The sequence below is a fragment of the Melitaea cinxia genome, chromosome 16 (assembly GCF_905220565.1).
Source record: "Melitaea cinxia chromosome 16, ilMelCinx1.1, whole genome shotgun sequence".
NCBI lineage: Eukaryota > Metazoa > Arthropoda > Insecta > Lepidoptera > Nymphalidae > Melitaea > Melitaea cinxia.
The window spans coordinates 11,108,047-11,122,129 of record NC_059409.1 but is presented as its reverse complement, the minus strand read 5'-3'; the positions used below and the strand labels follow the sequence as shown (position 1 = coordinate 11,122,129).

General features: G+C 31.1%; 1 protein-coding gene across 1 annotated transcript; it reads left to right on the top strand.

Moving 5' to 3' along the window:
* The first annotated feature begins 307 nt into the window (after positions 1 to 307).
* On the top strand, positions 308 to 12,997 carry LOC123661116. Its single transcript, XM_045596111.1, has 5 exons — positions 308 to 552; positions 9,208 to 9,294; positions 10,678 to 10,896; positions 11,163 to 11,292; positions 12,778 to 12,997. Exons 2-5 carry the CDS (start codon positions 9,226 to 9,228, stop codon positions 12,882 to 12,884), a joined length of 525 nt encoding a protein of 174 aa, XP_045452067.1. The 5' UTR covers positions 308 to 552; positions 9,208 to 9,225; the 3' UTR covers positions 12,885 to 12,997.
* The last annotated feature ends 1,086 nt before the right edge of the window (positions 12,998 to 14,083 follow it).

The window sequence follows — 14,083 nt, the reverse complement described above, 5'->3', positions numbered from 1 at the left end:
AGGTGGTAGTGAAATTTTGTTATCTCTTAGTCGCCTCTTGGGTGTCAACCCACGGGAAGAATAAAAAAGAATATTGAGGTTCACAAATAAACAAATAAAAAGTTTTAAGGTGTGTGCATGTTTATATGCTTACAATAAATGTAATTCTCATACATAAAGAAAGGGGTATCTTTTATTTATACTCTTAAAAATAAGGTTAATCTTTTATTTCTTATTTGCTTGAGGTACTTAAACGAAAACACTATGAGTCAGAATAATCCTCGTCCCCGACCTTGATCGATGTAGTCCTCGATGCGAGTCAACTCACCGTCGTAAGACGAGGCTCTCGTGACGTAACCCGCTGTTTCGATCGAACCGACGTAAAGGTTAGACTGTGCGCAGGCGCATTGTAAACACAAAGTATAAAAATCTATATTAAAATATATTTATAGAGTTGCGATAAATGTGTACAAGTGTTTTTAAGTTTATCAAGTGTTTCGTGTAATAAATGATATGTTTATTCTGGATGAACACAATATATAACGTACCTATACCACATTTTGAGATCGGAATGTAAGTTACTAAAATAGATATTCTCGTATTTTCTTTTAAGTTATACAATTAAAAAACCTAATCGTAAATTATGTGGAAGTGTGGATAATTTTAATGACAATTTACTTAATATTTGCGTTATAAGTGTTAGAACTATTCAAGAAAATTTAACATATCATTTTCTTTTATATTTTTAAATTTTATAGTGCTATTTAACTATGCACGCGATGACACTCTAAAAAAATGTGCATTAAACTATAGGCTTCCAAGTTTCCTAACAATGTACTTGACGTAAGGATTAATATAACAATTACTGGATGGTCAAATAAACAAATAAATTTATTCTTTACAATAATATTTAACAAGTAAAATGTGTTCAGAAGTGTTTTTAATTAGTTAATTATATGTATAATAGTAATAAATTGACAAAATTCTTTGTAATAGTAAAGAACAATTAAACAATATTAGTACATAGACAATTTTGATACATAGCAATGTGTAGCTTATTTTTTGATCTATAGGCACTTTTTTTCGATAAATACAGAAATGTCATAAGAATTGACCTTTTAAACGAGTCAAGGTAAAGACAGCTGCCATAAAAAGTACAGGTGTATTGTAATTAGTGTTGCCCAAATGCAAGAACAAGACGAGACTTAGCCAGTCTTGGTCTTGGTCTTGCGCCAATACACCTGGTCTTGGTCTTGGTCTTGGTCTTGCGCTCCCAGTCTTGGTCTTGGTCTTGGTCTTGCAGCAAGAGTCTTGCAAGTCTTGCAATTACCTATTAGTCTATTACTATTTATTAAAGTTTACTTTAAATCTTAGAAAAACGTATTAGAATTGGAACATTGTGAGCTTGAATTAACATAGCCATAGTAAAGATCAAGCAGATTAATAAATAACTGAAGATTTGATAAGAAATTCGAAAAATCAACTGACCTATATGTCGTTTTCCATGGAAGTAACTGTTTCTTAATAAACATTTATGATTTATAAGCTTACATTTGCTAAAACATGTAAAAAAACAAATTAATTACAATAACTTGACTGTATTTTAAAGAACAATACTTATCTGTCTAGAAAGAGATTGAACCCTCAACTTATAAGAAATTTAATAAAAGAGTTTTACGATTTATCATTTATTTGAATAAAAAATAAAATACAACACAAATCAACAGCTTTATCATTAGGTTATGATACTTTATATCAATTTTTTTGACCAAGAATTAATACAAAGTAACCATCTGGCTGACTCATCACTTAACCTATTTCTATGTTTTCTAATTACTAATGATGCTTTAGAAAATAACCTCTCAGCAGGTACTGAAGTTGCAGGTATTGAGAGAAAATCACGGGCCATTTTCGATAAAATCGGATACTCTGTCTCATGCGTCCTCCACCAATCTAAAATGTCTTCCGAGCTGGCAGTTCTTGGTTTTCTCAGGTACTCCTCCAACTCGTCTATCACTAAGCCTTGAAGACAAGATCCAGATGACGTCGAGGGACATTCATAGAGTTTATCAAAGTCTATTACGTCTTCATCTTCATCACATACTTTATTTTCTTTTTCTGGTAATTCCAGAGATTTGTTCAGTGAGTGTAGACTTTTATATTCTTCATAAAGTTCATTGAACTTGCGCAGACTTTCTGTTTTAAGTTGCTTCCCCCGCATTGTCAGGTCAAAAGTCTGAGCCTTATGCCTTGGGTCTAAAATTAAAGAAGTACAATAAATCCAGTTGCTCTTCTTGTAATGTTTAAGCATTTTGTCTCGAGCTGCTTGGAAAGCTAGAATGAGCCTTTCATCCACTTCAGATCGATTAGGTTTCTCATCTAACTGTTTTACCATGGATTCAATTTTATCTAGCAAGAGATTGAATGATACAATGACTAGCGGTAATGTAACATATTTGTCTCCACCAAGTTTTGTACTTAAAAGTTTAAAGTTTATTAGAAATTTATGTAATTTTTCGAGTACCTGCCATTCATTAGCTGTGATTTGAAAATCATTTAATTCGGTGACAGAACTGCACAATATGTCAATGCCCGCTCTCACTTTTAAACCAAATCCAATCATATCATGTGTGGAATTCCATCTCGTTGGACAGTCAAGAATGGCATTTAGATTTGATGGCACGCCAGCAGCTTCACAAGCAGACTGAAACTTCTTCTTCACTATCTCACTTCTTTTTATTTTACTGGAAATACTGCGTAACTTTGTTACAGATGTACGCGAGTCAGCAATATTTGGTGCAGATTCTTCATCTTCCTCATCCTCAGTTTCGTCTGCATAGTCTTCGTACTGCTGATCTTGCGCGTTAGTGTCAGACTCACAGTGTAATGCTAAGGTCTTTAATAAATCTTGTACACCAAGGTTTAAAATGTGAGCAAAGCACCGGAAATGTTGATTGTCTGAATCAAAGTGTGGCAGCAGCTGTTTGCCCAGTTCATACATAAATTTGGTATTTGCAGTTGCGTTGTCGACCGTGATACCTTTTATTTTATCAATTATGCCATATTCCAATAAACATTCATGGAAAATCGTTGCAATATCTTCCCCAGTATGTCGACCGCGTGATGGTATAAAATCAAGAACTACAGATTGATACTTCCATTCGTTGTCTATATAATGAATAGTAACCCCGTAGTAACTCCTACCAGCAATTGACGTCCACCCATCAATGGTAAAAGACATTTTAGATGATAATTGTTGAAGTCGTTCCTTGAGATTCAATTGGAGCTCTTCAAATCGCTCTTTGACTTTCCTTCTAAGTGTAGACCTTTTAGGAAACACCATATTAGGGCAAATACATCGAAAATATACTTGTGTAGCTTCGTCATCGAAAAATGAGAAGGGAAGATATTTTTTCACCACCCAATCAACTGTAGCTGTCGTGATATTGTCACTGCTGTTTTCCGACTGAAACAAAACAATAAATCTTGTGTTATTATTTAAAACATACTAGGTTTGAGCGTATAAGAGGAGGAGGTTTGTTGTTGTTAAATCGAGAAAATCGTTAAATTGATATTTGTTATATTAAGGTTGCACTGTACTGTAATTTACCAAAATAAAGTACTTAGTTGTTACTGGCCGATTAAATGAAAATATGGGTGTTTATAAAAAATATTTAAGACGATAATTACATACTTAATATGTCGCACCCCTAGATGAAAACACCACTAACTCAAAAATACTTACGTAAGTTAATAGCGTTTTTGAAAGTATCGCATGAATAGCTACGCAGAGTTAAAATTCTTTTAACTGTTAAAAAAATATTCTTACCTGTCCACTTCTTCCAGCGGTTACTAAAAAGCTTGTGATATCTCCACTTAATTTTGGTTTAACAGGAAGAAATATTTCTGATTCCTTTTTGTGGAAAGATATTAGATGTTTCCTTAAGCCTGAAGTGTTTCTGTTTTTCATTTTTATTTCAATCTTTTTATGTTGGCACAATTTACAGAAGGCAGTTTGGGATGCATGAATTATTTCGAAAAACTCCTCAAATTTGCTTTTGGGTCTTTTAGATCTGTGACTCAAACTCTCGTTACTCGGACTAGAATAATTTGAATCTTCGTCACTCATATTAAATTGTACACGTGATACGTTTTTAGAAAACAACGAGAATTAGTAAAAACAATTATTAAGTTAGACTCGAAGCACAGCTCAATTGGAAATGACTGGAATTAAAATAATTCCTTTATTTATAGTACGTTTCCTTGCTTTCTACCGCGCCGCCTCGCCACGTGCCGGCTCTATGAAAAGGATGCCGCCGCAAATCAAACAATGCCGCGTGCGGCGTACAAACACACACTAAATATTACCTACTTGTACAGACGCGACGCGTGAATAAAATATATGTACAGAATTAGTGCCAATCACTATTCTTTACATATAAGTGAATGTTTTGGCGTACATCTATACTAATATTATAAAGCTGAAGAGTTCGTTTGTATGTTTGATGACAGAAGTTTTAAAATAAATAAATAAGTCCTGAACGTCACTATACCTCCAAAGTTGCTATTCCTCGTGGACGAAGTCGCGGGCACAGCTAGTAAATACTTACTCTCATCATCTCTCTCAGAGATATTCGGGCTGGTAAGTAATACAAAACTCTTATCGCAGGCTTTTTATTTTATTAGTAGGTAAGTACCTACGCTTTTTATATTATTTTATTAGTTTTGTAGAATTTTTTTACACGTTTCAAGTATATTTAAAAGTGGCTACAATATTTATTAAACGGGTGATATTTGAACACTTTTTGCTATTTTTTCTTGTAAAAACTTAAGAAATATAATGACTAAATGTACAATAATAGTACCTAAGTAATTAGTTTAAAACCATATAAGTAATCAATATTATAATATATACTTACTAGAATGAATTAATATGACATCTACTACCTATCCTTACCATTTTATCCTAATCATAATACTACTTGCGTGATCAGTATAATGTATTCATTTTCATTCTAAGCACTCTGAAACTTATTTATTCTTTGGAACACCTGTAGGTACTCTTAAAATTCGAAATTATTTTGCATGAGTATACCTACGCCCTATGGCGGCAATCAAATAGTGTCAAATGTTATGATTTCGGCGTGGCGGCAACGATTGTTTTAGATTTCAAAAGAAGCCGCCGGCGCGTGTATCATAACCATGTACTTCCGAAAAGCGGCAAATTTCTTTGAGAAGTAAGTACAAAACCTTTGATGCCGCATTATCAAAGTGCCGATGGTTAAAACATAACTATGCATGCACTCAGTTTGATTTTAATAGATATTTTTTTATTCGCTATGTTTATGGTATTAGTCGTAATGCGCATAGGTCCAGTTTTTCATATTCTTTGATACAGTTTTTTGCGTCTCATAGAATTCCTAAGCGTACCTACCTATACACCGAACTGTTACACCTAACTACTCAGTGAAATAGCGCTAAGTCCTAGCTGCAAGACGCAAGAGTCTTGCAGGCTATGTCTTGTTCTTGCTCAAGTCTTGCACGGTCAGTCTTGGTCTTGGTCTTGCTAAAAATACGCGGTCTTGTTCTTGGTCTTGGTCTTGCAAAAACGCAAGAACAAGACCAAGACTGCAAGACCAAGACTGAATTTGGGCAACACTAATTGTAATGTAAGTAGCGAAGGGTGAATACTTTAAAGTATAAACTTAAATTTGTATATTGAAATACGATGGATATTTTTTTTCTTATTTATTATTGTCAGACCAAGGCTTATGCATAAAAGAAAATTTAAAAAAATCCAAATATATTCGCAAAAAAAATGGCGATACGAAGCTCAAATTATTTTTTAAAAAGTTAAAAAGATGAATCGAATTCAAATAATTTTTTTATAATAATTAATAATGAGATCATTTTATACAAAAAAAAAATACAAAAGAGTTTATTGATAATAATGTATATTTTATAAAGTATTAATCTCATTTTATTGGGTATTTTATTATGCAAGTATTTTATTTATTTTACTTACTTAATTACAATTTTGAAATATATATTTAAGCGATTATTAGTATACACAATAAATATTACAAATTTGTATGCTTAAAATAACTTTATAAATATATTTTGGCTTAAAAAAGTCGTTTAAGTAGCTTATAATAGTATATTTTCCCACATATTAAAGACAGTATTATAACGAAGTTAATTTAAGCTCAACAGTTTTATAGTATAAATAGAGATTTATTAGATAATTATAATCAACTGAAATTAACTACTTTAAATGTGCAGACATTTAGACACCATTCTTTTTCGTCCATTTCGAAAAACTGTTTTTGCAACAAATAATAAAACAATAATTCAAAACAGTTATAAATACAAATACATTACGTTACGACTAAGGTAGTATTTGAAACGCTATTTATAGGTACTTATAAAAATAATTAATAGTATTTATCAGTAAGATTAATGTTATGTACTTTACTGAATTACTCAACAGTAATTTCGAAAATAAACACTAATGTGTTACGTGTAAAAGATATACAAAATAAACTATAACTATAACGCAGGTTAAAAGATTCTAATTCTTTTCATCATTGTTATCTATATATAGCAAAAGTTCGTTTTTCCCTTCGTTGAAAGTATTGAGAAAAATATTTATGAAAAAAGCAATACTTGCGAATCAAGTAATAATATAACTACGTAACGGGAGACAATCCTGCTAATCCAACCGCCTTCTCATTTACAATTAATCGCTGACAAATCATAAAGAGTAAAGGTTAACATTCTTTTTCACTTCTCTGTAAAAGTAACGCTTATTTTTGAAACTTTTTCGTTACGTTCCTTAATTGACAAACATCATAAATATTTTATTTTTGTTGTATCTATTTATACTAATGCTTATTTCGTAAAGAAAAATAGTACTAGATTTAAAATTTTCATTATTAATCCTACTAATTCAATGAAATGGTTCAATAGCTTCATATAGTAATAATATAGTTTTGATAAAATTTTAAAATTAAATTTTTCGATAGGTATAAAATGATGAATTGTTTGAAATATATAGGTGTATAACGTAAACATAACAATATTAATAAAATAAATAATATTAAAATAAAACATTTTTTGTTTTTTAATAATATAATCACAAACCGACTAACTAGTAAACAAAAATTATTTTTTTTTAAGGCCCAGTAAAATAAATTGTATTTTATTTTATCGGACCAAGCAAGCACAAAAGAATTTCTATTCAAGTCTAGACAAATCCACAAACTTTTAAAACATTAACTTTTATGGGTACCGTTCCCAAAGTATACAGTTGGGATCCTATTGAACACTACTCACTGTACACACGGGACTATTTCTTTGATCCCGTATTACGTAAATAATAAATCACAAAGTACAATCTACTTAAAAATGAAAAAGGGCAACCACATAAAAAAGAGCTGTAGTTTCGTCTCTATTTTATTGAGGTATGATGGCAATCTAGGATATATTCTGCTCAAAATCTGGAGAAGGCCGTCTGGGGAAGTACCTCAACCTTACAGAAGATCACAATCAAATAACACTCCTTTCAAGTAGCGTTGGGTTCCTGTGATGAGTAAGGTTGTTGAAGCCCCTGAGATCAGGGTCGGTGCTAGGGTCGGCAACATTCGGCAAGTACAGTGAAATAGAAACCCTACTGCAAGAGCACGGCTCGCGTTTGATAGGTTTTTTAATATGATACTTGGGAACATCTGTTTAGACTTAGGCCTATTGCACATTGAATGCTAGACATTACGTCAGCGTATTGGTTGCGATAACAGTGTTTGCCGGTCGGTTTGTATAGTATATTCATTTCTGATTTCACTTCTAACAATAGAATTATGCCAAGTTAATTAAAATTGCGTTCAAATTCTATTTATAGTTACAAAATCGGAAAAAATTATATATAACGGTTATTAAATTTTAAAAAGAAAGAAACATAGGTATACGAGTCAATGTGACATAAGGCATGGCACAACATTACTTTTTTATGGAACTATCAAACAAGTAGGTGCTTCACCTGTGATTAACTACGCCTTATAAGTACGAGAACAGTTGGAAAAACTTGCTGATTAAATAAACTAAAGGAATTAAGCTTGAAAAATAACATAGAGAAAATGTTAATTTATTTGCTGTATGTATGTACCTAAGTATATTTATTTGAACGCGTGGTACCCCAGTTAAGCCAGAAGCAAACTAGGTGCTCTCCATACTGCCTCAATAATTTTTAAACGAGTTTTACATGGTTAGCATGTCATAGCACTGCACCACACTGCGACGCTTACGGTGTGTGAGATACTCAAGGCCTATTGCCCGATTATTATTCAATACGACAATACAACGCAAAAATTTATATGTCAATACACTGTAACTATCATAAAGAGGCCACTATTTTTTTTTTTTTCTTTTTGAAAATCGATGGGTAATATCTGCGATTGTTACTTTAAAACATTTTACGCCTTTAAAATATTATTACAGGAAAGGGTTTATATTTTTATATTTAAAGGATCCCGTTCAGTTCAATAATAATTGGTTTAAAGGTCAGTGGTCAGCTAGATTATTTTAAGCCCATCATAACGTAACGCGGTTCGGAACACAAGAGTCGTGTCATGGGCATTAAATAGCTTATTTAATACGCTTAATAATCCAACTATTAGTTTTATTTACTTTTATTAATGTTCTATTTTAAGTCGACAAAATATTATGCATCATTTTGAAATTGTAAGTATTTTAAAATATTTAGTACTCGGTAATATCGTGTTAAATACAGGTGAAAGATGTTGTTTTCCACAATATTAACTTATATAAAATTAATATATTAAGCTACAGGTTGTAAATGTGTCGGATTTAGTACTATTTGCTGTCCCTTATAACGTAACTTAAAAATTGTTTTGTTGTACTTTTGTGGTTCAGCCCTACATGTTGTAAATGTATCTCGCTTCAGCCTGTAATATCCCACTACTGGGCATAGGCTTCTTTCCCCATGTAGGAGAAGGATCAGAGCATAATCTATCACGGTGCTCCAATGCGGGTTGGCGGATATATTCCCTACTATGAGTAACGATCGCTATCAGGTGTACATGATAACAACAAATGTATCTGATTAGTACTATTTACTGTCCCTTATAAAGTAACTTAAAAATTGTTTTGTTGTACTTTTGTGGTGCGATTGTTATTGATATTTTTTTATTAATATAGTTTTTTTTTTTTCAGAATCCCAAAAAGCGGAATATGTCGAGAAAATTTTTATTTTGTTTCCCACTTCGTATGGGCAACATCATATTCGGCTACATCATGATTGTAAGTGTCAGAAGAAAAGAAAATAAAATTATAAAATAAAATAAAATTAGATGCCTGTGATTTCAAGAGAACTATGTTTTTCAAGTGGATATATCTATTTACAACATACTAAAACACAAAAATTAAAGTCGTGAGGGTTCTATGGACCCCCGGTCAGAACGAAGTTTCTTTCGCTCTTTGGTAGATGTAATTTATGTCGTAAAATATCAAGTTAACAGAGTTAAATTGAAAAAATTATAATAAAACATATTTAGTTATAGAGAATGATTTAATGTACATGGAATAAATTAATAAATAAATAAAAGCCATTTCCTCAAATTGACGCTAGTGAAACTGCGGGCCTAGCTAGTTTCAAGATAAAAAAAACCGGCCAAGTGCGAGTCAGACTCGCGTACCGCGGGTTTCGTACAAATAAAATTATTAAAAATGCTTTTATTTTATGATGTAGCTAAAAATTTATGCTTTTCGCAATTTCTCCTTTATCTGTGCTATAATACGTTGCTTCGTACAAAATTTCAAGATTCTAAGTTCACGGGAAACACAGACAGGACAGTAGACTTGAACATTTTATATGCATTTCAGTTTGATACCTCCCTCCACGCATTCCTTATAAAAAGTGTCTTAACAGACAGACGGACACCATAATGATCCTATAAGGGTTTCGTTTTTTTTCCTTTTGACTTCAAAGAATTAACTGTACAAATATCCAATCAAATCAAATCAAAAACAACTTTATTTAAATAGGCTTCAAAAGCACTTTCGAATCATCATTTTACCAATTAAAATTTTAATTTTAAAATAGAGCTACTACTGATTCGGAACGTAGATTCTGCAGAGAAGAATCGATAAAAAACTGCGCAATTACTCGTTTGAAAATAAGATATAAACTGTGTTTTAGTACAAAATTAGTCATATCTTGTATGACATACAGCATCACTAAGTCCACACATCTTTATCAACTATGTAATCCAGCACCGAATAACCAATATAGATAATATAATATAATCAATCGCTATATTTAAATCAGTGAATTATGTGCTAATATATGAATTAAATGCATAATATATTTTTTCTTATAATTACTTAGCTAAGAGCTTAAATTAAAAGGGTAGTGTAGTACTTTTTGATAAAAAAGATTGAAGAAATAATCATAGGCTCAACGACTTCTAATGGGTATAGACTGGTCTGGTAGGAATAAAGTGTCGGGGCTAGAAAACACTAACTTCCAAACTACGACAATAACTTAAAGACAATTACGTCATGAGTGGGAATCGACACCATGACCACTAGCACTTCAGCCTATAGCTGTGACTAATTTACCAACCCGCTATCAAATACTTCTTTATGTGTATGTTTCTAATTTAATCATATTTCTACTTTCAGATTTTTGGTTTAGTTTTACTATTCTTTGAAATATACCAAATAGCGTTGATGTTTTTGGGACATCATCTTTTGGATGAAAAAGTCAATACCGATTCTCACAATAATGGAACTAATTTCGACATGTATAATATCATTGTCTTATCATACCTAGCAGTCTACGCTGCCATTGGATTTCTGTTATCACTATTCGCGACTGTGTATACTATCGGCGCCTATAAGGTATGTATTTTTATTTCTTTATCTGTATTTAAATACATCTTATGTCTTGACTATGTGCTTATAATTTGTTACACAATAAAAATAAATTAAGACTTTTAAATTCTGACAATTTCAATGATTAGTACATTAATCTTAAAATTTTCCACTTCTGTCTTCCTTATTCCTTGATTTAGGATTAGGAACATATTATCGTTTTATTGATAATGTCAAGTGTAAACTTGTAATAATTTTGGTTTTAATCGTAGTTTTTTTTTTTTGTTTTTTAGTTAAGTTACAGAGCTATCAAGAGTTTCTTCGTGTACAGCTTTATCCATATCTCTTTCACAATCGTGATGCTCGCGTGGGAAGCGGTACAGCGAGATTGGGTGATGCTGGGTGTTCTTGCTGTATCAGATGGTAATTAAACAAAAATATAATAATAATAATAATAATAATAATAATACAAACCAATTAAACCTTATTTGTAATCTTTACTCCATGTCAATTATTATTTATTTATTTTTTGAGTTTATGAAACACATTACGACATACGGTTTCGTTTGAAAATATATTGCGAATTTTCTTCTAAAACTGAGTAACCGTTTTAATAATCAGTTATATTTTAAAATAAATATATATTATTAAATATAAAACGTTAAATAATAGCATTTACATTAAATACCGCGACTTTTGAAAAGTACTATAAGAAAATAATTAATACGAATTCAATCTGTTTTCAACCGACTTCAATAAAGGAGAAGGTTACCCAATTCGACCGTATATTATGTATGTTCGGGAACAACTTCGTCGTTTATGAACCGATTTTGATAATTCTTTTTTTTTTTTTTGTTGGAAAGGAGTGTCAATCTCAAGTGTGGTACCATGATAAGGAAACCAGAATCCGATGATGGGATCCCAGAGAAATCGAGGAAAACGCTCGAAAATTGTAGTGACGACTAGTGCGTTTGTTATTTTTTTTTTTTTTTTTTCGTTTACTTACGTTGTATTACTTGTCGATGTAATTGAAGTCGGTTTTTTTGGTTTGCGAGCAAACATAATTTTGTATACATGAAGTAATTTACTACAGTTTTTTAACCGACTTCCAAAAAAGGAGGAGGTTCTCAATTCGACTGTATTTTTTTTTTTTTTATTTATGTTACTTCAGAACTTTTGACTGGGTGGAGCGATTTCGACAAATTTTCTTTTGATCGAAAGGTAGTATGTGTCATTTGGTCCCATTTAAATTTATTTGAGATCAACAACTACTTTTCGAGTTATATCTAATAATGCGTTTTTACTTGACGCTTTTTTTTTCGTCGACCTACGTTGTATTATACCGCATAACTTTCTACTGAATGTACCGATTTTGATAATTCTTTTTTTGTTAGAAAGGGGATATTTTTAATTTGGTACCATGATAAGGAAACCAGGATCTGATGATGGGATCCCAGAGAAATCGAGAAAAACTCTCGAAAATCCGCAATAACTTTTTACTGGGTGTACCGATTTTGATAATTTTTAATTTAATCGAAAGCTGATATTTATCATGTGGTCATATAAATTTTTTATCGAGATCTGATAACTACTTTTTGAGTAATCTTTGATAAAGCGTAGTTACTTGACCATTTTTTCGTCGATCTATGTTGTATTACTCGTCGACGTAATAATGAAATCGGTTTTTTTTTTGTTTGCGAGCAAACACAATTATTAGTTGAGAATGTCCTTAACTTAAGACAAATAATATGCTTGGGAACTTAATTGTTTTATCAAACAAACGCCTGTTCAAAGAAAAGATTCAAAGGAATAAATTACTTTTGTAACCAACTAACGCAAATTTCCAATAATAGGAGAAGAACCTAAACCTAACGTATAATAGTTGTAATATTTGTTTCATTTTTGCAGTGATCCTTATAGCGTCCCTGTTTGGCGTTAAGTATTTCATAGACGCAGTGAAAAGCGGTAGAGTATACCATCGACCAGAAGCTTATTCCCAGAATGCAAGAATGTGAAACTAAATCGTCTATATAACATTGGAATTTATTTTTATTAAGATCTCGATTTGTACAAATAAATAAAATATAGCTAAATACGAATTGGGCGAACTTCGTTTACAAACTTTAAATGTAATTTTGTTATTTCTTGCAATTTTGTATTAATCGACAACTTCCCTGTTTTTTAGTAATAATTCACTCATTCAAAAAACAGTCGACTGAAACTTGATGAAAGCTTTTTTTAATATTTTGAAATATAAATAAATAATGTGATCTGATTAATATATTAATTACCAAAGAAATGATTATTTGATAAATTGTGTATGGAAAATAACAAAGTAATTCAAACATATTAATTAACTAAGTGTTCTCAGTAGTGTATATTAAAAGTCTTTTGTTGAATAAAAGGGCCAATTAGTTGCATTCAAATTAAAAATCATTACTTTTTCAAATAGTTGGTTACGTAAATTACGTCATAATACGCCGCCCAGAATGTCTAAGATAGAAAAAGACAGTAATACAACTATAAATGTTCAGCTGACTGCTAAACTAATAAGAATTGTAAAAATGTATTTAATAATTTAATTATTATTATTTCGTCCGTAATTAATAGTAATTTATATATATTACGATCTGCAATAAAGTTATTAAAAAAATTCATATTGAATTTGTTTAATAAATGTGCTATGCCAATCGTCAGCCTAAGACTGCTGAATATAGGCCTCCCTAAGCTCACACCAAACTACCCGGTTCTCCGTAGTCCTCATCCAGCCTTAAAATCATAAGCGACTACTTTGTCTTACTTAGATGAAACGGATAAAAATATATATTCATGTATTAAATGCAATTACTTAGGCATCTTTGTAAGAACATATTTATCATTATAATACTATAAGCTGATACGACAAACTTTGTAACGCCATATTTATGCCGCTAATTTTACTGTACGATTTTTTAAATTTTTCTTTTACAAAAACCTTTGTCTTGACGACAGTAAGGTACACGAAAAATATATTCAATTTGGCGCAGACTTTCAGTACATTTCGACAAATCATTTTTATTCATATAGAAAATGTGTGTAGTTATATATTAGAGATAATATCATATGTAAAAAAAAATATTTTATTGTTCCAAATGTCGTTTTTACGATATATTGATAATTTATCTATAGTAAAAGAATTATTTTGTAAATTGTTACTAATAAGTCTTTGCAAGCA

Bases quoted from the DNA above. Each gene is read 5' to 3' on its own strand.
- LOC123661116 (XM_045596111.1), top strand. From the start codon at position 9,226: ATGTCGAGAAAATTTTTATTTTGTTTCCCACTTCGTATGGGCAACATC. The intron at 10,897-11,162 runs GTATGTATTTTT...TTTGTTTTTTAG, and splicing joins ATACTATCGGCGCCTATAAG to TTAAGTTACAGAGCTATCAA. The intron at 11,293-12,777 runs GTAATTAAACAA...TCATTTTTGCAG, and splicing joins TGTTCTTGCTGTATCAGATG to TGATCCTTATAGCGTCCCTG.